General features: G+C 33.4%; 2 protein-coding genes across 2 annotated transcripts; both read left to right on the top strand.

Moving 5' to 3' along the window:
• Positions 1-5,792: 5,792 nt before the first annotated feature.
• LOC132293618 (OVARIAN TUMOR DOMAIN-containing deubiquitinating enzyme 3) lies at positions 5,793-15,339 on the top strand. The gene is made up of 8 exons (XM_059791159.1): positions 5,793-5,971; positions 6,136-6,289; positions 6,984-7,071; positions 8,759-8,822; positions 10,055-10,160; positions 10,283-10,337; positions 12,720-12,773; positions 12,861-15,339. Exons 1-8 carry the CDS (start codon positions 5,950-5,952, stop codon positions 13,005-13,007), a joined length of 690 nt encoding a protein of 229 aa, XP_059647142.1. The 5' UTR covers positions 5,793-5,949; the 3' UTR covers positions 13,008-15,339.
• Positions 15,340-15,399: 60 nt separating this feature from the next.
• On the top strand, positions 15,400-23,130 carry LOC132293617 (ataxin-3 homolog). The gene is made up of 2 exons (XM_059791158.1): positions 15,400-15,709; positions 22,301-23,130. The coding sequence occupies exons 1-2, from the start codon at positions 15,461-15,463 to the stop codon at positions 22,883-22,885; spliced, it is 834 nt and encodes a 277-aa protein (XP_059647141.1). The 5' UTR covers positions 15,400-15,460; the 3' UTR covers positions 22,886-23,130.
• The last annotated feature ends 1,578 nt before the right edge of the window (positions 23,131-24,708 follow it).

The raw sequence follows: 24,708 nt of genomic DNA, 5'->3' as shown, positions 1-24,708 counted from the left end.
TTATTTTTCTTTTGAAAAAAGTTCATTGATTTAGTTGCAAATGGCTAGGTCAAAATTGTGAAGTGATAGAGGAGACTTATTTGGAAATATATATTGAAAACACATAGTGTGGTATAAGATACTTATATAGGTTTATATGTACATCTTTGTTTGTTTATTTATTTTAATTGTATATTTATATGCATGCATATTATAGAACAATACTTATCTCCTGGCCAAAAAAAGAAATCTCCTCTTGTTTAATAACATAATGACAAGAGTCTATTTTGAATTTAAAATATGCAAAAAAAAAAATATATATCTTAAATTTATTCCTCTTATATTTAAAGTTTTGACACATCTCATTCCATTATTGTGCCACGTAAGAATGCGGATGAGATTCGTACCAAAAAAAAAAAAACTTTTAATATTTATTTTATCTTATGAAGCAATAATTGAATTAATGAACAAAAGTGGAGCAATATAAATTTTCCCCCTCCGGTAGAAAAATCACCAATTAATGTGGGATTATAATACTTTAATACAGTATTTTTTGTCTTTCAAAAATAGAAAATTGATTTTTTAGAATAATATTATGATCTAGGTAAAACAGTAAAAACATTATTATAAGAATTATAACTAAAAATTATTTTAATGAAACTATTGTGACAATTGACAAACTTAAAAACTTGAGAATTATTATGATTTACTCGACTTGAGTTGTTCAAAAAAGTTAACACGAGTTGGATTCCTCTATTGTACACGTGGTGCACACATTAAAAGTTATAATTTTTATTGAGTATCACTCATCAAAAGTGTATAAGTTATATAAACTTAAGTGTTAATTTCACTAACACTCCCCTTAAATTTTGTCAAATATTACATTGAATTACCTTTCGAAAATTGCTATCACTTAAGTCAAATTTTACTTTTACATCATTGACACCGTTAAAATCATGCGAAAAGATAAATTTGCACCTGATTTTTTAATCCATTTTATTCCACAATATCAACTAACTAAAATGGCTATTTTACTCCCTCATTACTCTCACCTAAAGAAAAGGGAAAAAGAATGAAAGAAATATTCAAGGTGGCACGAAAAGAATAAGAAGCAATGAGACCAACTCATAACTACAAGAACAACAAACAAGTAAGGAACAATAATACTTACCAATAATATATATTTTTTAAAAGTACAATTAGACAAAAGTAAAATAAAATATATTATTATACTGAATATCTTTGTGATAAATACGTCTCCTATAACTGAATCTACATGGCCAATTATTTAGTTTGTGAAGCATGAGAAAAATTCTTCTTTCATCTTTTCCCATACTCATTTCAAGTCACACACATTTCTTCCCTTTCTATGTCAATCTTTTAATGAAATATGAAATTTATGTTACTACTTGTTAGAAATGTCATTAATTTTGCATTGTTCATGGTTAGTTACACAGTATCCAAAAAGGTAATCTCTAAGATAAAATTTCCTCTGAAGGCCCAGACTAACAAGCTGCACTATTTTAATGAGATTGGTGATGCACCGTGTAATACCTCTAATTTTAAAAGGATAAACTCGGTATTTATTTATTTGTTTTAATTGTATTTTTAATTATTAATAATAATTTTGATTATTTGACGAATTGCTTATGTGTTTAATTGAATTAGATATTACTTGATTGTTTGATTATGTGTCTATGTATTATTTGTATTTGTTTATGTGTTAATTGTTTAATTAGATTATATACTTAAATGGTGTTTTGATTAATTATAAATTAAATGTTTTATTTGATTTTATTATTTGATTTTATTTTTATTTTATGATTATGGTTAATAGTAATGGGTTAACCAATTGGGTCCCATGGACTACTTGGATAGGAGGTTGGATGTGTATGAATTATTACCCATGGATAGTTGTGCATAGATATATATTATATACATATATAAAAGGGAAAGTAATTTATTAATTACTTTTATGGTAACTTCGGTACTAATATTTAATCTGATGTCTATGTTTTATATTTAAATAATAAAAATATACATAGATTTGATACGTGTTATGTTATAAGTTACTTTATAATATTATGGTAACTTAAGTATTACTGGATAATCCATTAATAAATAATGGAATGTGTATAATTTATTTATTTAATAAAGATTTACATAAATTATATACTTAACATATTTTACTTACCTTTTTAATATATATAAAAGGGAAAGTAATTTATTAATTACTTTTATGGTAACTTGGGTAGTAATATTTAATCTGATGCATATGTTTTATATTTAAATAATAAAAATATACATAGATTTGACACGTGTTATGTTTTAAGTTACTATGGTAACTTAAGTATTATTGGATAATCCATTAATAAATAATGGGATGTGTATAATTTATTTATTTAATAAATATATACATAAATTATATACGTAACATATTTTACTTACCTTTTTAATATTTATTTTTTTAAGTTGACTTGGATTGGGAAAATGGTTAGGGTTATTTTATTTAGCCTATAAATATATAGCTATAGGTTGCAAAAGGGGGTTAAAAATATTCACGTGATATATTCTAGAGAGAGAAAGTTAGAGAGGGAAGGAGGAAAAGGAAGGAAGGAGGAAAAAAATCCTGTAGAGAGAAGATCAAGGAAGAAGAAGTTTAACTTTCGATCCGAAAGTTTAAGGCAAGTTCTTCTTCTATCTCTTTCCCTTTGATTCGTGTTTCTGTACATGCCTAGGAAATTCCAGAATTTATTAAACACATAAAATTAAATAATTATGCATGATTTTGATTTGATTTTCGGTGTGAATTTTTATATGTTTAAATTATGTATTTTTCATATCTGTGAAATGATGGAACGTAGAAACATGCCTAGGATTCCTGAACATTAAATAGGAACTAGGTTTGAGGTTTAAATAAATTTAAACAGACTCAATCATAATGATGCTTTCTATTTGATGTTTTAAACAAACGAATGGATTTAATCTTTTAAAAATGTTTTAGCAATTGAAATTAAAGGTGTAGGATGAATTGGATATGGAGAATGCTTATTTGACGGTATAATAAAATATCATCATGTATAAGATTCAGTTTATGTAGGACATATGATACAGGAAGCTTAAATAAATAATAAGTCATTCATATTATGTGATAACTTGATATCATCTTGCCATAGTTATTTATGTTTGATGTATTTCCTTAATTGTTACATCAATTGTTGGATTGTGTGGTTTAATGCACCGGTATGGGACGGTGGCATTTTAGGGACGGATTAACTTATCAGTTAAGTCTTACCTATTTTATACAAGGGAATGGATTAACTAAAATATTAAGTCCTGCTTATATTCAAGTTAGGTCAACTGAACAAGTTGAATGACTTATGGAGGACTAATTTATTATATAAGGAAATGGATTAACTAAAATGTTAAGTCTTACTTATATTCAAGTCAGGTCAGCTGAATAAGTTGAAGGACTTATGGAGGATTAATTTATACTAGATATGATGGTTACTAAATTATATATATATAAGTATGGTACCATGACATGAGTTTGAGTCTCAGGATCAGTGGTTAGGGCGCGTATATCGCCAGGGATGTGTAGCTAGATATAGTGTAGTTGTGTACCCTGGTAGGTCTAGGTATTCATGCCCACTATATGTGCGTTTTGCATGTTGCCTACTATTCAGGTCGAGACAACCCTATAGTCTAGTGAGGTTCCTTTAGTGTGTGTATATATATATATACGGACTACTAGTTTCTGTTGGATTGACTAGGATGTATACGTGTATCGGATCGCTGCTTGGACTGTAATAGAGTAGAACTTGTTTGTGGGCCTGACCCACCATTATTTTTCAGGTGTTCGTCAAGAGTAGAGGTTGTTCGTGCCGAGCAGGGATCAATCTACTTAATTCTTCCGATGCTACATAAGAGTTCATTTATGATTCAGTTTCCTGATTTAGACAGTTATTGCTGTCATTTGTTTAGTTTGAATTTTCTAGGGGTCCACACAGTATGGATTCCCGAGTTATATTTTAGAAGATCAGTTGTATCAGAAGAGTTTATTAATTAATGGAAATATATTCCGAGGTTTATTATTAAATTATCATTTTAGTTGCTTGTCAGCATTTATTTATTCTTCTTTATTCTTTTGTACTCTGTGTTCGTTTATTGCCGATTTATTTTTGATATCTTCAGGTATTTGGGCGTGGGCCTGGCCAACTCGCATTCAGAAATCTGGGGGTATCACACACCGGGACATTGAGATTAAGTTTCAATTACAATGTAGCATCTATATATGAGATAAATAAAGTTTGAAAAGAAAAAGAATAATAAAAAAATTAACTGGGGCTTTTACTAGCTAGTACTAGGGAGTTTGACCAATCAATGCTATATTAAATACTCGATGGCCTGTTGTACATATGTATTTTAGGTTAAGTGTGATAGTTAGTTGTTCGTGTGTTATGTTCAGTGATATTTTAAAATGTATCAACAAAGGTGAGAGACATCCCCAGTACATATGCTTTTATTAGCTAGTACAAGGGAGTTTGACCAATCAATGCCATATTAAATACTGGATGGCTTGTTGTATATATGTATTTTAGGTTAAGTGTAATAGTTAGTTGTTTGGGTGTGATGTTCAGTGATATTTTAAAATGTATCGACAAAGGTAAGAAACATCCTAGTTCGTGTCACCAATTTCTCCCTCCCATGAGATGTCAGGTATAGTATTAAATTAGTAGATCATAATTAACTTAATTTGTGGTAGCGTCCAAATTTTTTGATCAGAGTACTCAAAGTTTTAAATTATTAAATAAGATGACTGATGAACCCGTATTGGAGGAATTATATTGTAGACTTTCCCTTGGTTTGGTGGCTGGCAAGGCCACAAATTTGAATGTCTAAAACTTATATATTTAAAAAAATATATATATATATTTTGGATGGTCTGATGAATCAATTTGATAAAAAGTATGGGTATTTTGGTTTTTAAAACAATTCTTTAGGATTAAAAGGGATTTTGACAAAGTTAAATGGGGTAACAATGTCTTTTTACAGGTAAAATGTGGTATAACGCAGGTCAAAAGTAATTTTTGCGGTATAAGTAAAAAACGGACCAATGTTTGTAATATGAGAGATAGTAATTTTTAAAAAGTATTTTAATGTGATATTTGATTAAATTTGTGTAAGTAAAATTAACCCCAAACTTAAATAAACAAAAATTATTATATATTTTTATTAGTTATGGTGGTATCAGACTTTTCGTTATCAACCTCTCGTCATTGAGGTGATAATTTTTATCATTAGTCATAAAATAAAGCACATTTAGATAATTAAAATTAGGACAATATTTACATCCTCATTAGCAAAAATTTATAACATAGTCACATCTGTGAGTATTTTATAAATATTTTAATGTCAGGATTCATATTGAAACTTGATTACAAGTCTCATCACCCCAATATAATACGAAATTTCAGACTGGATCAGATGAGAGGTGGATCATTTTAAAAGAGCCACGTCTGGATTTAACTATAGCCCAAATATTCTGTGATCTAACCTTACCACCTTCTGGGTCAGACCCGTATAATTTCAGACTTGCCCTATAATTCAGATTGGATCAGATTAGCGGTGGATCCTTTTAAAAGAGCCACATCTGGATTTAATTATAGCCCAAATCATCTGCGCTCTAACCTTATCACCCGGCGGGTCAAACCCGTATAACCCTAACCCTAACCCTAACCCTAACCCTAACCCTAACCCTAAGTTTTTTTTTTTTTTTTTTCGGGAAGGTAAACCCTAACCCTAAGTTCCCTAACAATATTAAGGGGCACACCAGAAAAATGGAAAGCATGGATTAATTTCAGACGACGACGTTTTGCGGGTCGGGAAATGTAGACATTATCTTGTAAACGGCTCCCTTCGGACTTGCATAAGCCACGGTGCCTTTCCTCTCTAATTTTGGTGGATTTCATGGCGGGCAAACCCTCAAACGGTAGCTTTAAACCGCTATCCAGTATTCGTTGTTGTTCTTATGACCAAATATGATTACATTTGTGCATGTATATATATATGTTACTATGTATATGAATTTACAGTGAAAGTTTCTATGCATTTTTCTCTATTTCTTGTTGTTAATCATCATAATTTATTCGACAGAGACTATTCTCGAGCAGCTAAAACATGGACTTGCTGAATTCGAGCTTGTCTCCTCTCCGGTTCCTTCAGTTTCCAGCCATAAGCTTCGGACACATCCTACTAAGTTCTTCACTGATAATACTCATCGAGTTTTTGCAAGAATCGGACCGCCCCTGTAAGTGCTTTTCATCTACAATGTTTTTGTTTATTATTTCTAGAAACCTAAATCCTAATTCAAGACCCCTCTTTGGAATGTCTTTTTGTTACAGTTCTCAATAGCCGAAAGAGCCTAATTTGACCCATCTAATAAGTTCTGCGACTTCTTATCATATTATTTAGAGGATAGTTAGATATTTTGTTGTAATTGGACAAACAAAAATAAACCTCCTTTTGTTAAGTTGAATATTTGCTAATTATCCACTAATATTTGCCTAATATATTGAATAAATAATATTCTACAACTACATTTTGATATTACTTCGAATATTGTTTTGCATGAAAACATGTCATTTTGAGTTGCTCTATAATGTCCACAAATTCATACAATAATTGATTTTGGTAGGTAAGGTATGCACTAACACAAATCACACACAACACCCACTGTTGGGACTTGACACAAATCACACACAACACCCGCTGTTGGGACTTCGATCCTCAACCTACCTTGCGGTGGGGAGGAGGAGATACACTTTAGCTAAAGGCCTGGTGGTATTCTCCATATTATTTGGTGATTCTCCATATTCTTTGGTGATGCTCGGATTGCAATTTATTTTCATTGTACATAAGTCATGAATCCAGAACTTGTCAGTATAGTTTAGAACTTTAGATTCATGATAATTTTGTTTTGACCCTGTAATTTTGTTTGTTAGTGGTGGAGCTTCACCCGCAATGAAGAAAGTGGAGCGTTATTCGGTTCAGAAAGTTACTGGCGATGGACGTTGTCTATTTCGTGCACTGGTATTATTGGGTTTCTTTTCCTTTTAGCCTGCTCTGTTTGCATATTGTTCTGGCTTTGTTTCTTAGTAGTGTTGGGGCCAAAAATAACTTCTGATACTAATGAATGTGAAATATTATCAGTATAGTGGAATGCCATTGGTACTGTGGAAACATAGTCTGATTATATGTAGCATTGCTTATAAATTTCTGCAAAGTTTTAGAAGTAACACAATTTACAGTGTATGTGGGGTTTGTTGTGAGTGATAAAAAGTAGGCCATAATTCTCCCCCCTCCAAAAAAAAAAAAAAAAAAAAAAAAAAAGAGTTAAATGTTGCCTACGAATTTATCCCAATATCTTTGTTAGGATATTGAGTCATGTATTGGCAATTTCTTGCTCAAAACCATGGTGTAAGTTGAACAGGAATATCTTGAGTTATTTCTACAACTGAAAAGGAGATGATGAAGATGAAGGATATGAACATGTCGAAAATCTCCGAAGCTCAATTTTAGATCTAGATTAAGGTAAGATGAGACTTTAGGAACCAACTTCTATGACTTAGGTTTGATCTTTGACAGCCTTAATATTATGTTTTAGACATGTTCAAAAATTTTGAATAAAGAATTTCAACTTTAAAAATGTTTTTCAAAAATTTTGAATAGGAGTTTCAATTGATCAAATATTTAAAGAGGTCTGACTGTCTGAGTGCCAAAATCCAGCGAGCCTCCATCAAAGGATCAATTGATCGGAAGTTGGACAACACGCCTCGTTCAATACATCGATTGATTGATATGTGTAGAACTTTTATGGAAATTCTGTCAAAACTGAATTTTAAAAAGTTTCATTTTCTTATAGGACTCCCATATTGGCTATAAATATGGGGTTATAGTTAGGCTAGGGTAAACTTTTGACTCTCTACACATCATTCAGAGAATTTATATCTTTTAGAAAGCGAAAGCGAAAGCTTTGAGATTAAATCTAGGGTTTTCATAGGCAACCATACTAAATGTGATTGAGAGAAATAAAGCAAGGAGTACGTAAGAGACTATCAAACAACAAATCAATTGGGGTATTTTTGAAGATTAAGGATTTGAACAACCATGAAGAGACAATTGCATGAATTTGTTGGCTTGTAGTAAAAGAAATTGGAGTGGCTTGTCTTTCATGAGCTTGAGTAAGAGATAATTGGGGGATTCTTGGGATTTGAGTCTGGTAACCTAGTTGTATAAATTGTTCTCATAGTGGATTGTTGCGTGGATCGAGGGTCCGGTGGCTTTTCCATGTAAAACATCGTGTCCTTGCATTATTTTATTTACTGTTTTATGTTTTTGAATGTTTCTGAGACATGTGGCTAATGAAGCAAACTGAAAATTGGACAAAGTTTAGAAGTTAGTTATCTACGTAAAGTATCCATAAGACCTATTCTCCCTTTTCTAGGTCTAATTTAAATCACGTATGCTCTGACATATTTGAGCCTTGTATAACCATTCATATTCTTCAGGTTCAAAATATTTAGTAATGATGATTATTTCTGGTTACCGTCATCAAGTGTGGTAGAAGTTCCACTTATCAAAAAAAAAAAAAAAAATGGTAGAAGTTCCCTCTCCTAGCACTTAAATGTGCACCTTATTTACAATCTGCAAATTAGATAGTGACTCGACAATATCCCCTCACCTCTGTCAGAACTTAAATTCTGATTTGTGATATCAGGTCAAAGGAATGGCTTTCAACAAGGGTATCGCACTTGGCCCACGGGAAGAGAGAGATGATGCAGGTATATTAATAGTTACGTGCATATTTCAAATTTTTTGTTTTGGTTTCAGTGACTCTTCATATTATCATTATAGGGTTTCCAATTTGCACCATCTGAATGAGTCTTTGGCATAAACACTTTTGGTCACAATAATTTGGAATCAGATTAATATGAGTTATGTGAGGAATCATTGCATATGGAGCCACTCATTTCATGAGTTTCAAAATATTTTAAATTTTTTATAACGGAATTAATGTGAATCTGTGATTGGTCATCCATTGACATTTGTTGTTAGGTGATCACGATGAAGTTGGCCTCATTCACATTTTTCTAAAGGATGCCAGTTACACTGCTACAATAATGCAATTATTGTCCCTTTACATCCAGAATGATTAGTTTGTTGTGATTGGATTGGGGAAATTGATAATTTGGTCATTCAGGGATTTTTTTCTTTGATATTTTGGTAGCTCATCTGACCAATAAGGTGGCATCTATGAGATGTTCAAATTTTATCTATTTATTTATTTATTTTGGTAGCTTTGGACATCTTTCATCTGTTGTGAGTTATAATTTCAATAATTGCATCTTTAGCGTATGTATCTACAGTGTATCAGCCCCCAATTATACAGGCAGAGCTTATTGGTGCACAGTGCACACTACTTGTGCATGCGAGTTTGGAGTGCAAATTTTGGTTGTCTAAGGGTGCATGTGATTTTGGAGTGTAATTATATGTAGTCCAACACTTATTGGGGCAGATATTCTGAATGCAAATATGGTTTTACCTGGGACTTGATATTCCATAAATCAGACAACTCTAAGTTATTCAGCAAGGTTTTTACTGTTCTTTTGGAATATGTGGCAATTAAGTGCTGGAGTTAGTGTGGAGATCCACTCTTTTAGTACTTGCAGCAATAGAACTCTGTTGGGCTTGTCAGCTTTATCTGTAGGTTTGCCCAACTTGATTGTCTATTCTAAGAAGCCCTCAAGTTAGCAGCTAATTATGGTCTAAATGGATGTCTCTTATACATAGAGAAAATAATTGAGTTACTACATGGTAATATGGTATATGAAGCAATATATTTCACATAGAATTAATCCTTATGTTTGATTTTTTATATTTTATTTGATCAGGATAATTTCTAACCTGAGCCACCTAAGACTCTTTCTTTCACTCTTATATTTTTTTCCCTAAGTTCTCGGGGATATAATTGCCACAATATTTGTCAAGAACTTACGTGGCACATAGAATGCAGATGAACTGCGGATGGCTGTTAAAGAGGTTATATGTGATAGCAATAAAGAACGTCAGCAGTATGAAGAGGCATTGGTTGCAATTACGGTTGAGGAGTCTTTGAAACGGTGAGACTTTAACTTGTCTCTAGTTATGTAAATTCTCTAATTGGACTTTAATGCTCTTTTTCATGCTAACTTTTTTTGAGGATTGTAATTTATTTGCCACACTCTTAAATGCCTTTGTGTAGTTACTGCCAACGCATTGGACGACCTGATTTCTGGGGTGGAGAGTCTGAGCTACTGGTTAGTAGAATATTAGTAATACAGCCCCTGCCAGATTCCATTCTTTTATCTTTATTTTCTTATATATTTTATCTTGAATGTCATGTATCTTGTCAGTGAATGCATTTGCTATCGCAAGTGGGTAACTTTATTGGTCTTGCAGTCTTCCTCACCCACAAGAAGTTTGGGTCTAGAAAGGCCCCAACCACCTGAATACATAACAAGTGAGCTGCAGTGGGTTATCATTCACTACTTACTGAGATTTCATCTATATAGAGTTGGCTATTTGTTTGTACATGTCTCAGGAAGAGAGCGGTGGGGGTTGGAGAAGAAAAAATTAGTAGCCTCGAAGATATAAATTTGATCAATGAGACGCTCTTTCCCCCATTCTGACCAATTTTCTTTTCTTATTTTACAGTTTTTCTGTTATCTTCCTCCTTACTTTTCCTACTCTCTATTCTTTACCGGCTCAAATAAGTAGGTCCAACCTTCTCTTTTCCATTTTTTCTCTTCTATTTATTTGTGAGATTCAAACTAGACATGAGATAGGAGATGCGGCGCTTTTGTTGCCCTTTTTTCCTGAGAAAAAAAGGAGAGTTTGAGGGTGAAAGGGAGGTTGCTACATTGGGCTTGTTATTTGGGGACGTAATTGTGCACCCTGGTTGCTCCTCTAATTTTTAGACAACCCAGAAAGGACATTATGTTATTGATACAGCATCAAATGGAAACTGACAACAAAAACCAGTTTGACCAGGGCAAGGAAGCAACTTGGCTCTGTGATTCAGCAAGTCCTCTGCTTCTTTTTTGGCTTTCTCCCTTATTTTCACATTCATGTGAACAATGTGGCAATTCTCTTATTCGATTTATGCATCCCCTACCGTATCTTCCTCTTATTTGAAGCATTAGCCTTGAATACTTAACTTGAAGCTTGTTATTAATCAAGATATTGTTTGTATTTCATAGTTCATGAGTGGTTCTATGAGGTCTACAGATCAGGGAGGGCGGAATTTAGAATCAAACAAATAATTAGAGTGAAAAACAGTGTGATAACTAATAAGACTCGATACATTAGGATGCTGGGTTATCATAATAGAACCCAAGGTTTACGGTGAACCTTAGAAGTGAATCAACAAACTGATGAGAGTCATGTGATTTAATAAAATCTCAATGATACTCAGTTAATCTAAAAATAGGATCTTGTGTATTGATATCGCTCACACTAGTCATTGCTTTTTTTTAATGCTTAAACCAACCAAAAACTAGCCTGTGCTTAATTATTGATCCTCACTCTATTGTATATCAGAAGAAGTTGACATAAATTCTTATTGCAATACAACATGTTCGAATTTTCAATGCTTATAAATTTCAAGAACGTTTATTCAGTATAGAATGCTAGTAGGGCCAGGCACAGAAGTAGTTGACATAAATTCTTATTGAAATACAACATGTTCAAATCTTCTTTGCTTCTAAATTTCAAGAACGTTTATTCAGTATAGAATGCTAGTAGGGCCGATGCCTGGTTCAATGCTAAACGCTCGAATATCAGTGCCACTGGAGCACTGGCTCTAGTTAGAAGAGCAGTCACTTTGTTAAATATACAAGTTTAGGTCTGTCTCGAGTCCTCCTTCCCTAAGACTCTGCACTGGTAGGCCAGAACTGGGTAATGTCCCTTTAGAATGCAAGTAATCATATTTGAGGAAAATATAGCCAACAGAATCTTGGTTGAATGCTCCGCCTTTTTTATTCATCAGTGATTTTGAATTGCCTCGTTAGATCTTCTCAATGTTTTTTCAAAATTCATGATGATATTGAGATTTTGAGAAAGATTGGTTTGTGGAATTTAGTAGGCTGTAGAGATGAGATATCCAGGTTGTGGAGCTGCTATTCTAGGCAATCTTTTTATTTTATTTTTTATGTTTTTTAGTTTATAAAAAATTACCAAGAGCACCTATTTGTTAATATTATAATTGATGTTTTAATTGATGATTATTGTACTAGCTCAAAAGTTTCCTTCTTTTTTTTTTTTTTTTTTTTTTTTTTTCTGAAAAGAATTTGTGTTGAAACAATGTGCTGAAGAATGTGGCATGTAGTCATCATGGTAAAGCTTTAGCCTCTTCTTGGTAGTGCATTTATTTTTCAATTATAATCTGAATCATAGAGATCATTGATTGATATAAATCTCTTACTTGTCTCATGCCTTTTCCATTGGAATGGTAAGTATTATATAATGCAGCTCTTGTATCTTTATTTTCAAAAGAAATGTTCTCAGCTCTCATATACATTTTATTATTATTATTTTTTTAAAAAAGACGACGAACATGACTATGCCTATATACTGAAGTCACCATAGATGTTCAGTTTGCCTACTTTTACATGCTAACGAATGGCCAAATTCTCCACTAGGTGCTATCAAAGTTGTGTTGCCAGCCGATTACTGTGTATATACCGGAAAGTGAGGTATTTTTTCTTGTGAATGAAGTATTTGAGATTGATCTTTTCTTAAATTGGCACCTATTAAAGTTGCGTATGCTGGTCAAATTGCAGCATACTAGAGGTGGATGGAGCTCTGGCTTTATTCCCATAGCGGAATATGGAGCCGGTTTTGGTAAGGGATCGAGAAAAGGAAAACAACCTAGGAAAGTTGTGAAACTCTTGTACAGTGGTAAAAATCATTACGACCTACTTGTCTGAGAATTCATCATGCTCAATAGAACTGTCCTTGGACAGTGTTGTATAATCAAGAAAATTTTGTGGAGATTATATTTTTTCTTTATTTATTCAAATCATAAAGGACATTACTATCATACAATTCACACTAGAAAGTAATCATTTGATTAGTAGTAAACCACTTATAAAGCCTGTAATTCTTTCACGAATTTGTGTTCATGCTTTTCTCCCAGGCTTTAGTTTGGATGGAGGGGTTGGAGAGGGAAGAAATGAGAGAATAAGGAGGAATAGCTTATCTTGTGTTTCTTTTAAAAATGAGGAGGGAACTGGGAAAGGAAAGAATTACGAGCGATGGTCGACTCCTTTGAGTGGTTGTTTTGCTAGGACGGGATTTGAAAGAAAATGATACTGTGTGTTAATGATAACATAGTGTCGATTTTTCTAAACTTTTCAAAGGTTAACATTATACTACTTTTTTTTCTTTTCTTTTTTCTTGAATACCTTATTATAACTAATGTCATCCTCCATACTTGTTGGGATTATTCGGGGTGATTAGTTTGATATCCTTTTGTGCCTGGAGTATTTGGAAGGCGCGAAACCGTTTTGTCTTTGAGGGGGTCTTATGGAGGCCCGAGAGAGTGGTTGAGAAGGCGGTTGCAAGTTTTTGGGAGTTTAAGGATGCTAGGTCTCTCTGTACATCTTTAAGCCCAGTTCAAGCCATGCCATCGGTGGGTTTTTGGGTTCCTCCTGCTCCCGGAATGGTTAAGTATAATTTTGACGCTAGTTTTGTCGGGGATCATTGATGTGTGTGTGGGGTGGGGTAGCAGTGTTTCAGGATTTTAGAGGTGATGTGCTTAAGGCGGTGATTTTTTACCCGTTTCCGGCTTCATCGCCTTTGGTGGCAGAATCTTTGGTTTGTCAGCGTGCTGTTCTATTTGCTTTGGCTTTGGGTTTTACTTGCTTATGATTTGAATCGGATGCTAAAGTTGTTGTGGATGGGATGATGGGTGGAGCGGTTTGTCTGTCTGGAATTGCTTCTATTTGTTTTGATATTAAAGCGGATCTTCAACGGTTTTCATCATCTTCATTGACTCGTGTGTGGTCAAGGGAATAGGGTGGCTCATGCATTGGCGAATCTTTCTAGAGCTGGGATTGAGTCGGATCGTGTGTGGTCAAGGGAATAGGGTGGCTCATGCATTGGCGAATCTTTCTAGAGCTGGGATTGAGTCGGATCATGTGATGTCTTCTCTTCCTTCCTCAGTTGTGCGGCTTTCTTTGGAGGATATTGGGAGCTGAGGGTTTTGGAGTTGTTTGTTTGTTTTTGGGTGTTCGATTGCCAGGAAAAAAATAAATAAATAAATAAATACTTGTTGGGTTTAAGAGCACCAAAATCGACAGCTTTATTCAAAATTTTAAGTAACTCTTTTCAAATTTTAAATCTAAACTGCTGATTTGGACCCCAAATATAGCATTCATGTTTTGTATCACAGAGTGAGTGGTGCAAGTTTCTGCGAAACAAAAATTTTCTTCCAAACTTGTCATTATACTTTAATGAATTTGACATGTTCTGTAAAAGCAATAATAAATAATCCATAACAATACAATGGAAGCATGGAGAATCACAATAAACTTAAATAAAAATCAATAGACATTTCTTTTTCTTCTGGGCCTCTGGCAAATAACGGTGCCAATCACTTGATTCAATTCAAACTCTCATGGCAATGGTGATTATTCGAAGGTATGAGATAAGTCAAAGCAACAACTTTCAGTCTTTCAATGTCGACAGTCAATAATAAAAATGAAGATATCACAACTCACCGGTTGAATTGTATGGGTGGAATAAGATGGGACTAATTTAGTGGTATCTTACAAATTTTTCGTTAAATGAATTTTTTTTAAAAGATGTTGACCTGGCAATTTATCTTAGTAAAATGTTGTGAAGAAACAGTTAATGAAAATATTGAGATTGATTATAAAAATAAGATATTAATAACAATCAGGTTCTTACTTTTATTTTAAAATTAAAATAAATTTAATTGGCAAAATAAAATGAAAGAGGCGGTCTCGAACGAACTCAATCTACCCAAAAAATAAAAATAAAAATAAAAAATCTATCAAAACGGTGGTGTGTCAGACGGTTTCTTTCCACATCTTGACTCATATAAGTGATAAGTCATAACGTGTAATTCCACAATCCAAAACCAAAAAATGAAAATAAATAAATAAATAATAAATAACCGATAGAGAGAAGCCATCCAGAGCAAGTCAACCGAGAAAAACAGGAAAAGCTTAAAAGTAATAATAATAAATAAATAAAAAGGCGATACTTCTTTTACCATACTCTATCTTCTTCTTCTTCAAAAAAACTGAAGTTAACCTGTCGTGCCAGAAACTGACATCAAGCATCGGCAAGATTCGGGGTTTTGAGAGTGAGAGAGAGAGAGAGAGATTTCTTGAGAGAGAAAGAGACGGGGTGAATGGAAGGTGCGAGCAACGGAGGAATGTTGTACCACGAGGTACAAGAATCGAAGCTTTGCGCCGTGCATTGCGTCAACACGGTGTTGCAGGGCCCCTTCTTCTCCGAATTAGATTTGGCCGCCCTTGCCTCCGATCTTGATCGGAAGGAGCGTCAGATGATGCTCGGCGGTGCCGCCGAAACCATCAACGACGGTTTATTATCCGAAGAGTCTCACAACGTGTCGATGGACGGCGATTTTAGTATTCAGGTTCATTCTTGAATTCATCTTTTTTTTTTTTTTTTTTGAAAATCGATATCATCTGCTTCTTTTATTCAAAAGTCAAGAATTAATGAGGTTAATTTTTAGGTGTGTAATTAGTAATTTTTTTTTAAAAAACACCAGTTTCTATTATGAAGTCGATTGTTTAGTTTCTTGGTTGGATACTGATCATTGGATACTGAGTTCTTCTAGTAGTAGAAGTAGTAATTATTTTTATTATTTCAAGAAAATCAACAGGTTGTAACTTTAGACAATTCATTTCCACAAAACAATCTCACGCTAATAACAAGTTCTGTAAATACATGTAATTGGAAAGGGGCGATTGGAAATGGAGTTCTTGATTCCTATTATTTTGTTTGGTTTCTTTGTACACTTAACGGTTTGGAATTGGAGTGTAATTTTACAACTAAAACAATTTCGCAATAGGCTCAGAGTTGGTTTTCATGTAAAATCTGATTTTGCACGATCAAAAGCAGGCCAGGTCTCTTTCATCGTCATTTTTTGACCAATAATAGTTGGGGACTATATTTTCGGTGGTTGTTATTAGTTTTTCTTGTTAGAAAATGTTGTTCTTAGTGATTATATTCTAAAAATCAATTTTATTGTGGTTGAGTTAAAATAATGATGAAGTCCCAATTTGTCTATTTATGTTTAATGCTCCATGACAAAGGTTAGGTAGCGTTGTGCTTGTCCTGGCATAATTTGCAAGCTCGGTTTAGGGACAAACTTGAGCTCTTGTGTGGAGAGATATGCTATTGTCTAATCAAGACTATTTAGTAGGAAATGGAGCGATCTGTTTTATTTTATTTTTATTATTATTTCTTTTTTGGTGTAGGAAATCTTTTTGTGGATCTTTTGGATTGTCTTTATTTGTACAGATTGGCAAGTGATAGATTGGACAAGAGAAGGTGTCTGTTTGAGAAGTGGGACTTAAAGTGTCTTCCTTTATGTGTAGCAGCTTGATTAAGTTTTAAATGTGGGTAATTTGATTTTTAGGAACTGATATTTGTAATGTGCAATTTTCGTTAACCTTATGAAGAAGTTGTCAATCACCTCTTCTGCATTGCTCTTCTACTTTGTATATTTGTAGGTGTTTTGGTGTTTGTTCTGAATAGAGTGAAGCCTCATTTCTTGAAGGATTGGTGGAATGTTGGACTGGCCACGGGGTTACAGACGGGTGGATTCTGTAATTTGGAAATCGCCCCTATTTTTATTTCTTAGTTGATTTGGAAGGAGAGAAATATAACAATTTTCAAGACTAAAATGAAATGGGTGGAGGACATGGGCAGTAACATATCACTTTCATGGTATCGTCTTGGTGTTCATGCTTGGATAGTTTATTCGCAATTCTTCTTGGTATTCATGCTTGGATCATTTGCTAAATTATATAGTAATTATTTGTTTCTGTATTTTATAGATTCCCTCGTTATCCAAAGACAAGAACTAAATTATATGAATATTATTTCAAGTTGCCTCTCAATGTTGCACTTCATGTAGAGTAATGCTATCAAGAGCCATGAGTTCTCTTCAATGACCATTACTCATCCTTAATGAATAATCACAATTGGATTGGGTAGGGGTCTTGAGATTTGCGAACGTAAAGACAAAACTTTAATTATTTCATTATAATTTTTTTCAATCATACTGTTAATAAAGAGAGCTCATGGTTATTGTCATGACAGTGGTCTCTTGATGGCATTTTCCTTCCACATTAATGTATCTATTTGTAGGTAAAAGTCGTATTAAAAGTTAATAGAAAGTTTGTTAGTAGGACTTCTAGACCTCTGGTCATATATCAGATTTATGGTTTATTTTGTATGTGGGTCAGTTGGTTGCACATTGTATGCATTATCTAATTGTAGCAGAAACCACCTTCATATTGATTTCATTTAGGTGCAGACAAGTTTGTTAAGAGCATGAGTGAATTGTCTTCCAACATGGCCTCGTCATTCTTCTTCTTCTTTTTTTTTTTTTAAAATGGTTAGGCAACCATCAGGTAACCAGGTTATCATGACTTTCAAGCAGAAATATAGTTTTTTCCTCCTTTTTTTGTTGTTGATTTGATGTTGTAATTTAGATAGACGTTGAACAGAACTCTCATACCCCTTCCCCCTTTGCATGCTCCCTTTTGTCTACACAGAAGATCTTAGTTTTGGAAATTTTGTTTTATTTAAGCTTCTTTACTTTATGATTCATGGATTCCTTATAATCTCTTGCCATATGTTGACGAATTAATATTGAGCATTATTATTCATTGCAAATATGATCTTCAATTAATGAGAACTTATCATGTGTGTATTTTATTGGGCTAAGTTATGTTTTTCTCTCCCTACCATGAATCTGCTTTCAATTGCCCTGTGATAAATTTGCCTACAACAAAAATACTGTGATTAGATTTTAATCATACTGCTTATTCTTTTGTTTTCTTGAAGCTTGTTTTGAATTCAAGTTATTGTGTTTTGCTCTGAAAAAAAATATCTCCTCTCTAGTTAGTTAAATCATTCTTTAGTTCAAAACCTGAATAGTAGTTTTTTTTCATTCAGTTATTTTGGCCTTTAGTATATCAATATTTGTTTTTTGCTGTTTTTTTGTTGAAATTTTATAATTGTTTAAATATTTTATGTAAAATGGAAAATAACTCACAGAATAAGGAGAGATATTCTTGCAGCAGTTGTTGAACTAAAAACTAAAGAATTAACTATTAGAGTACAAATCAGCATGAATGACTGACTACTTCAGTAAGCTTTTGCTCTAGTTGCCTTTATTATTTTCCACTGTGAAATCCTGTGTATCTCGTACCGTTAAGATACAGAAATTTCATGTTTGACCTGGTCTTCTAATACTCCTTTTACAATTAAAATGATTTCTGTTTAGAAGTTCTTATCTCTATCCTTTTTGTAGGTTAGGATTTTAAACCATTATTATTTGACCAATGGGCTTTTTTAAATATTTTCTTTATGTCTGTTATTGCACTATTTCTCATCAGGTTTCTCTTTAGGTTTCTGAAGAATCTTTGAACTGCTTTGCTGAAAAAATATATTGCATAATTATTTTGGTTGCACACCCACTTGACTTTCATGTTGTCAACTTGTTCCTGCTTCTTCTTCTTCTTTCTTACATGGGGCACGTTGATTAGAGAGAGGACTTAGCATTAGTTTTATGATGGTCAATATCTTTTTGAAAGTCTTCTTTTATTTAAAAAAATTGAAAGTTGCCGTTTATATTTGTGACATAAATTCTGATAATATACACAACACCGTTCTTCTTTTTAATCATGGTTAGTAGTTGCAGTATCTGTCATTGACCAGGGGCTAAAGATGCGCCTTGGTTGTGGAGTACCAAATCAAAAGGTTAAAAAAATCTAACAAAACTATCAAATAAAGTAGAAATGATAAGAATAACAAAATCGATTTATAAAATACACGAAATATATCATTTACAACATATAATTTTGTCTAAGAGATTATTACAGGGGTTTATCTAATCATTCTGCTACAATATAACATAGCAACCCTGTCATCAATGTAATTTTGAGATTTGATTCTTCATTTTCTTAGAACATGCTAAAGATCTACAAAGATGGAATGACATTTAATGATTTTATTTACCATTTTAAAAAAGTTGCAAATAAATCAAATATATATAGATACTCACAATCTTTTTCTTTTTTCTTTTTTTATATATTTTATTTAACTTGAAATTTGTAGTCATACTTTATTTTTTTTGTATTACTGAAACTCAACTACCAAGTATATCAATGTAGTTTTGAGATTTGATTCTTCATTTTCTTAGAACATGATATAGATCTACAAAGATGTAATGACATTTAATGATTTTATTTACCATTTTTAAAAAGTTGCAAATAAATCAAATAGATATGCATAGATACTCACAATCTTTTTCTTTTTTTATATATTTTATTTAACTTGAAATTTGTTGTCATACCTTATTTTTTTGTATTACTGAAACTCAACTACCAAGTATAAAGCCTTGATGTATTTACGATTCGGAGGAGAGAGATTTTAGGAGGGTGAGACTTGGCACAACAGTAAGGTAGCTGAGGGATGGCAACACTTGACACAACACGGTAACACCACTCAAACACGATACGGAATAAGTGGGTTTGGGTTTGGCTTAATTTGTGTTTGGGTTGTAATCTTATGGACCTGAATTGACACGATAATTTAACGTGTCGTGTTTGACCCACCAACCCGTTTATAACCTAATTAACCCATTTAACTATGTGTCGTGTTTGTGTTATAAATGATCCGTTTAGCTAAATGTGTTTGCTAAACATGTTATATTCGTGTTAAAAATTACCCATTTAGCTAAATGTGTCATATTTTTTTTTAACAATGACCCGTTTAATTAAACGAGTCAGAAATCATGTTGTGTCAGGTCTTGAGCCATTTATTAAACGGGTTACGTATGTTGTGTCTTGTTCATGTCAAAAATTTTTTGACACGAATAATAATCATGTGTATTCGCGTCGACGGATACTCATGTCCTCGCACGACACGCCTAAGGAGAGAGATTTTAACCCCCCACCAACCAAGAAAAAAAAATAGAAAAAAGGAAAAAAAAGGAGAGGGATTTTGATGAGTCCTATAGATGAGAGGAGAGCGTGTGAGATAGTGACAGATTGTAAATTGGTTTGAAGAGGTAAAAGATGGAAATAAGTGAGAGAGATTGGATAACTACTTTTGGACAAATGCATTGAGTGGCTGCAGTGTGAAAACTCTCTCTTGTAAACCAAAGGTGAAGTGATCTTTTGTGATACCATGTGAGAAAATCGCAGCAATACTAAGTTGATTCGCAGTGTCGCACAGTATTGCTTGAAACAACCAATGTTCCTAGTGGTACATGCAATAAATTGTGCGACTTACCCAGATGACGCCATTTCATTTAAATATTGTACGCGGTCTTGTTACCATAATCAAAAGCCAGTGAGACTAAGATGACTCAGGACTCAGGAGAGTCAAGCAGTCAACCCAGTCACAGGCAATACTCCAAACCTTGTTTTCAATATAGTTGTATTCTTAGATTCACGTTTTAGGAAAAGATTTGTGGTTTATGCGTTAACCTAATTTAATTGGGTTTGAATGGAGGTATAAGCATGTGTCTATTAGTTTGTTTGTCCAACCTTGATATCTTAGGGTTCTTGTACTTTGCTAAGGGGTTTCCGACCTAACAAATATGGGGTAATATGGACATGTCATGCACCAAGCACTAGAAGATAGTTCTGTGTAATGTATCATGCTTGAATCTAACTAGGGTTCAGAATGGTGGTGGGATTGGATAGAAAGAATAAAAAGACGATTTCAATTGTAAGATATTAAACGTGTGACATCTTATTTAAAGATAAATATGTCAATTATTTAGAGTTTCTTTTTGTGTATCGTATGACTGATCTGATTTGCAAGGACCATGATTGGGAATTGTTTGGTCGTCTTTATCTTAAAAAGAGAGAGATACTAATAAAATTGAATTCAGGACTGCTGTTCGAAGTCTTAGTGAAACAATGATTTGTCATCTCATCTTCTTTACATGAAAAAAATACCAATTAAAGTGGAGGATTTTCTTTAAACAACTAGCCAACTAGGGGTTGGGTTAACTGTTCATTCCAATGAGATTGAGCATGTTTACCGTCTCTTCTCAAGAAACAGATGGGCTATTTCGTTGCAAAATTGTTCTCAATTATTCTATTTAGCAAAATTGTCCTCAATTGATCTATTTTGAAATCCATAGTTGACATAATTGGCACTTATAAGATCCATGATTGGCATCTATTGAGGATAGCACTTTCTTTGGCATTAATAATTGAATTCTTTAATCTTGATAATGTAAGAACATCTGAGTATATACTGCATGTCCAGCAGTGATGAATTGCCTTCAAGTTGAGCTTTATCTGCAAGAGTGGCAATAGTTTTAGTTTGCTGTTCTTTTTAATGCAGACATTGTAGTACCAGGCTTATCAGGTAACGTGGTTGAGGGGTGGGGGGAATCACACATTGGACTAATATTTATTAAAATCATGTTACATTGATGTGTATATGGAACAAAAGAGTGCTTTAGTTGAATGACTAAAAAGCCTTGTGATTTCATTTTTAGGCCCATGTCCTATAGTAAAATTTGGAGAAGGATGATGGATTTCTTGGAGTTTGACAGGACGAGTAAATGTAGAAAAGAGAAATTATGGTGAGTTAATGTTGGGTGCTTTTATTTTCATAAAGGCCAGAGAGAAAACAATGAGTTTTTCTATAGTCTGGTATCTCCTGCCCATTTACTTGAAAACAACATGATTTCCCCCACCCCAAACACCAACCCACAACCAGAAGAGGAAAGGAAAAAGGAAAAGCACAGTTTGTATTCTTGTTTCATTTTGTTGATTTAAGTGTAGTATTACTTTTGATCCTTTCTGCAGTGACCACAATTTGGGGTTGGATTCATTGAACTAAATGAATGTTAATTTTGTTGGTTGAAGTGAATGATTAGCTTTGCTCCTTTCTGCAGTGACCACTTTTTGTTGCCACATTACTCCAGCTGTTCTCTTGAATAATTTAAAATTTTTGCATGCAGGTTTTACAGAGGGCGTTGGAGGTATGGGATCTGCAAGTGATTCCACTCAAAAACCCAGTTGCTGAGCCTGCTCAGATTGATCCGGAGCTTGAAAATGCATTTATCTGTCATTTGCAGGACCATTGGTTCTGTATCAGGAAAGTGAATGGAGAGTGGTACAACTTTGACAGTCTCTACGCAGCCCCTGAGCACCTTTCCAAGTTTTATCTCTCAGCCTACCTGGACACCCTAAAAGGCTTTGGTTGGAGCATTTTTCTGGTGAGGGGAAACTTCCCAAATGAGTGTCCCATCACGTCCTCCGAAGCTTCTTATGGTTATGGGCAGTGGTTGTCACCTGAAGATGCAGAGAGGATAACTAAATCATGTAACTCAGTACAGAGACCACCTCACAGAACCGATCTAACTCAGCATGTTTCTGATCCATTTCTTCAGTACAGGGAAGCAGACATGCTTTTAGATGCAGAAGACGAGGATTTGAAAGCTGCAATAGCTGCTAGCTTGATGGATTCGTCCCCACCCATTGTCGTTGCTGAAGCTGGCACCTCGCAAAATGAAAATAAGAACAGCCGTGATGAAAATGCATGAGGATATATATTCTTTTCAGATTTATGTTTTACACGTTAACAATTATGATCTCTGTGAGGCTTGATGGTTGAAGTCACAACCTTGCATGAGTCGCTGTAGAATTTATATACTATTTTTAATTTAATTTACTACATTTTTATCATGTTTAGTGGTACAATATTGTAAAACCTAAAATAGATTATGACAAATTTGCAATTTGCATTATTTAAAATTTTTAAGATAGTGAAGTCATTTATTCTGTTCAATGGTAACTTGGAATGCTTGTAGCATTTAGTGCATCAAGGTTCTGCGTTGTTAGGAGCACTAGTTGAGCGAGCAACAAGGTTTTGTTTGTAAAAATCATTTTGTTTGCATGATGTTGATGAAAAGATTGTCAAATTTATGGCTCCTCAACCCATGGACCTTCCTCCCATGGCTACGAAATTATTTGAAAATTTGTAGCCAATTTAGTGCCAGTCAAAAGTATATTCAAGTCTTGTAAATCACAGGGCTTTTAATTTTTTTAATTTATTTATATTAGTTGACATAGTTTCTTCTTCTCATGTCCAATCTGTTACTTGGCTTTCAGTGTCTTTGTTCTCTTCAATTTCATAATATATATATGGAACAACGGTTACATCTGTCTTGCATGGCTTAAGGAGCGTGCCACAAAATCAAGGAAAGAGTTCCATCGTAATAAACTAACAATTTTTGTATCTACCATTCTTATCTGATATTCTTCTTCTCTCCATTCTGGCATTCTGGTCCCTCATTAGTACCGAAATTATATATATATATATATATATATATATATATATATATATATATATGGAACAACGGTTACATCTGTCTTGCATGGCTTAAGGAGCGTGCCACAAAATCAAGGAAAGAGTTCCATCGTAATAAACTAACAATTTTTGTATCTACCATTCTTATCTGATATTCTTCTTCTCTCCATTCTGGCATTCTGGTCCCTCTTTAGTACCGAAATTTAGATTATCCTGATAAAATATGTATATAAATTATATTTATTGTTAAATTCAATTGAAATCAGATCTCATAAATAATACGGATTCCGCTAGAGTTAAATCAGTTTGCTTCAATCGAATTGAGGTTGAAATGAGAAAATTATCCATCCCTTTGGGAGTCCTACACGAATGTGCTTCAAATTTATGAACATGGGGCAAGTAATTTGTATTGTAAAAGCTGAGGAAAGTCGAGAACGACTGAAATAGAAGTCAACATAACTATCTTGCAAATGTCAATTCATAATCTACATTGAGTTAAGATGGATATTGTTGAATATCAAAGGGCTATTATTTTGAATCCTCATATCAAATTGATACTTTATTTATCTAAGTTCATTAAACAGCAACAAATGGGTTAATTATATTAAAGAGATTTAATACTCATTACATCAATAGCATCATGAAAGGTGAAGATTTATATGAACTATGAAGCAATTTCAAGTCTCATGAATCAAAAGATGCAAAGACAGTCTATTATATTATTGGTTCAGTTGTTTTGAAGCTGGGGTTGTGAAATGCATTTTTTTGTCCCACATCGGAAACATACAAAAGCGATATACTGTGGCTTGCCTATATAAAGCATGTAAAGGTAAAGGAGAAACATACTTACCTGGACTAATTTTGAGGCCTTTAAAATGGGCTTTTTAAGGACCAAAACTCTTAGTGTACCCTTGATATTTTATTACAAATTTCAATAATTGCATTTTTAAAAATTGTAAAAACTCATTAGTCAAGCTATAAGTTGGGATGGGCTTTTTATGTTTGGTCTGTTGTCGTCCAAGCCTTTTTAATGGGCATTTCAGACCCGAAAACTAT

Source organism: Cornus florida, unplaced genomic scaffold, assembly GCF_030987335.1.
Source record: "Cornus florida cultivar Cherokee Brave unplaced genomic scaffold, ASM3098733v1 CherokeeBrave_3.0.0_Hap2_Chr02, whole genome shotgun sequence".
Classification (NCBI taxonomy): Eukaryota; Viridiplantae; Streptophyta; class Magnoliopsida; order Cornales; family Cornaceae; genus Cornus; species Cornus florida.
Note: the sequence above shows the minus strand (reverse complement) of the source record. Positions and strands in the feature narration are given on the sequence as shown.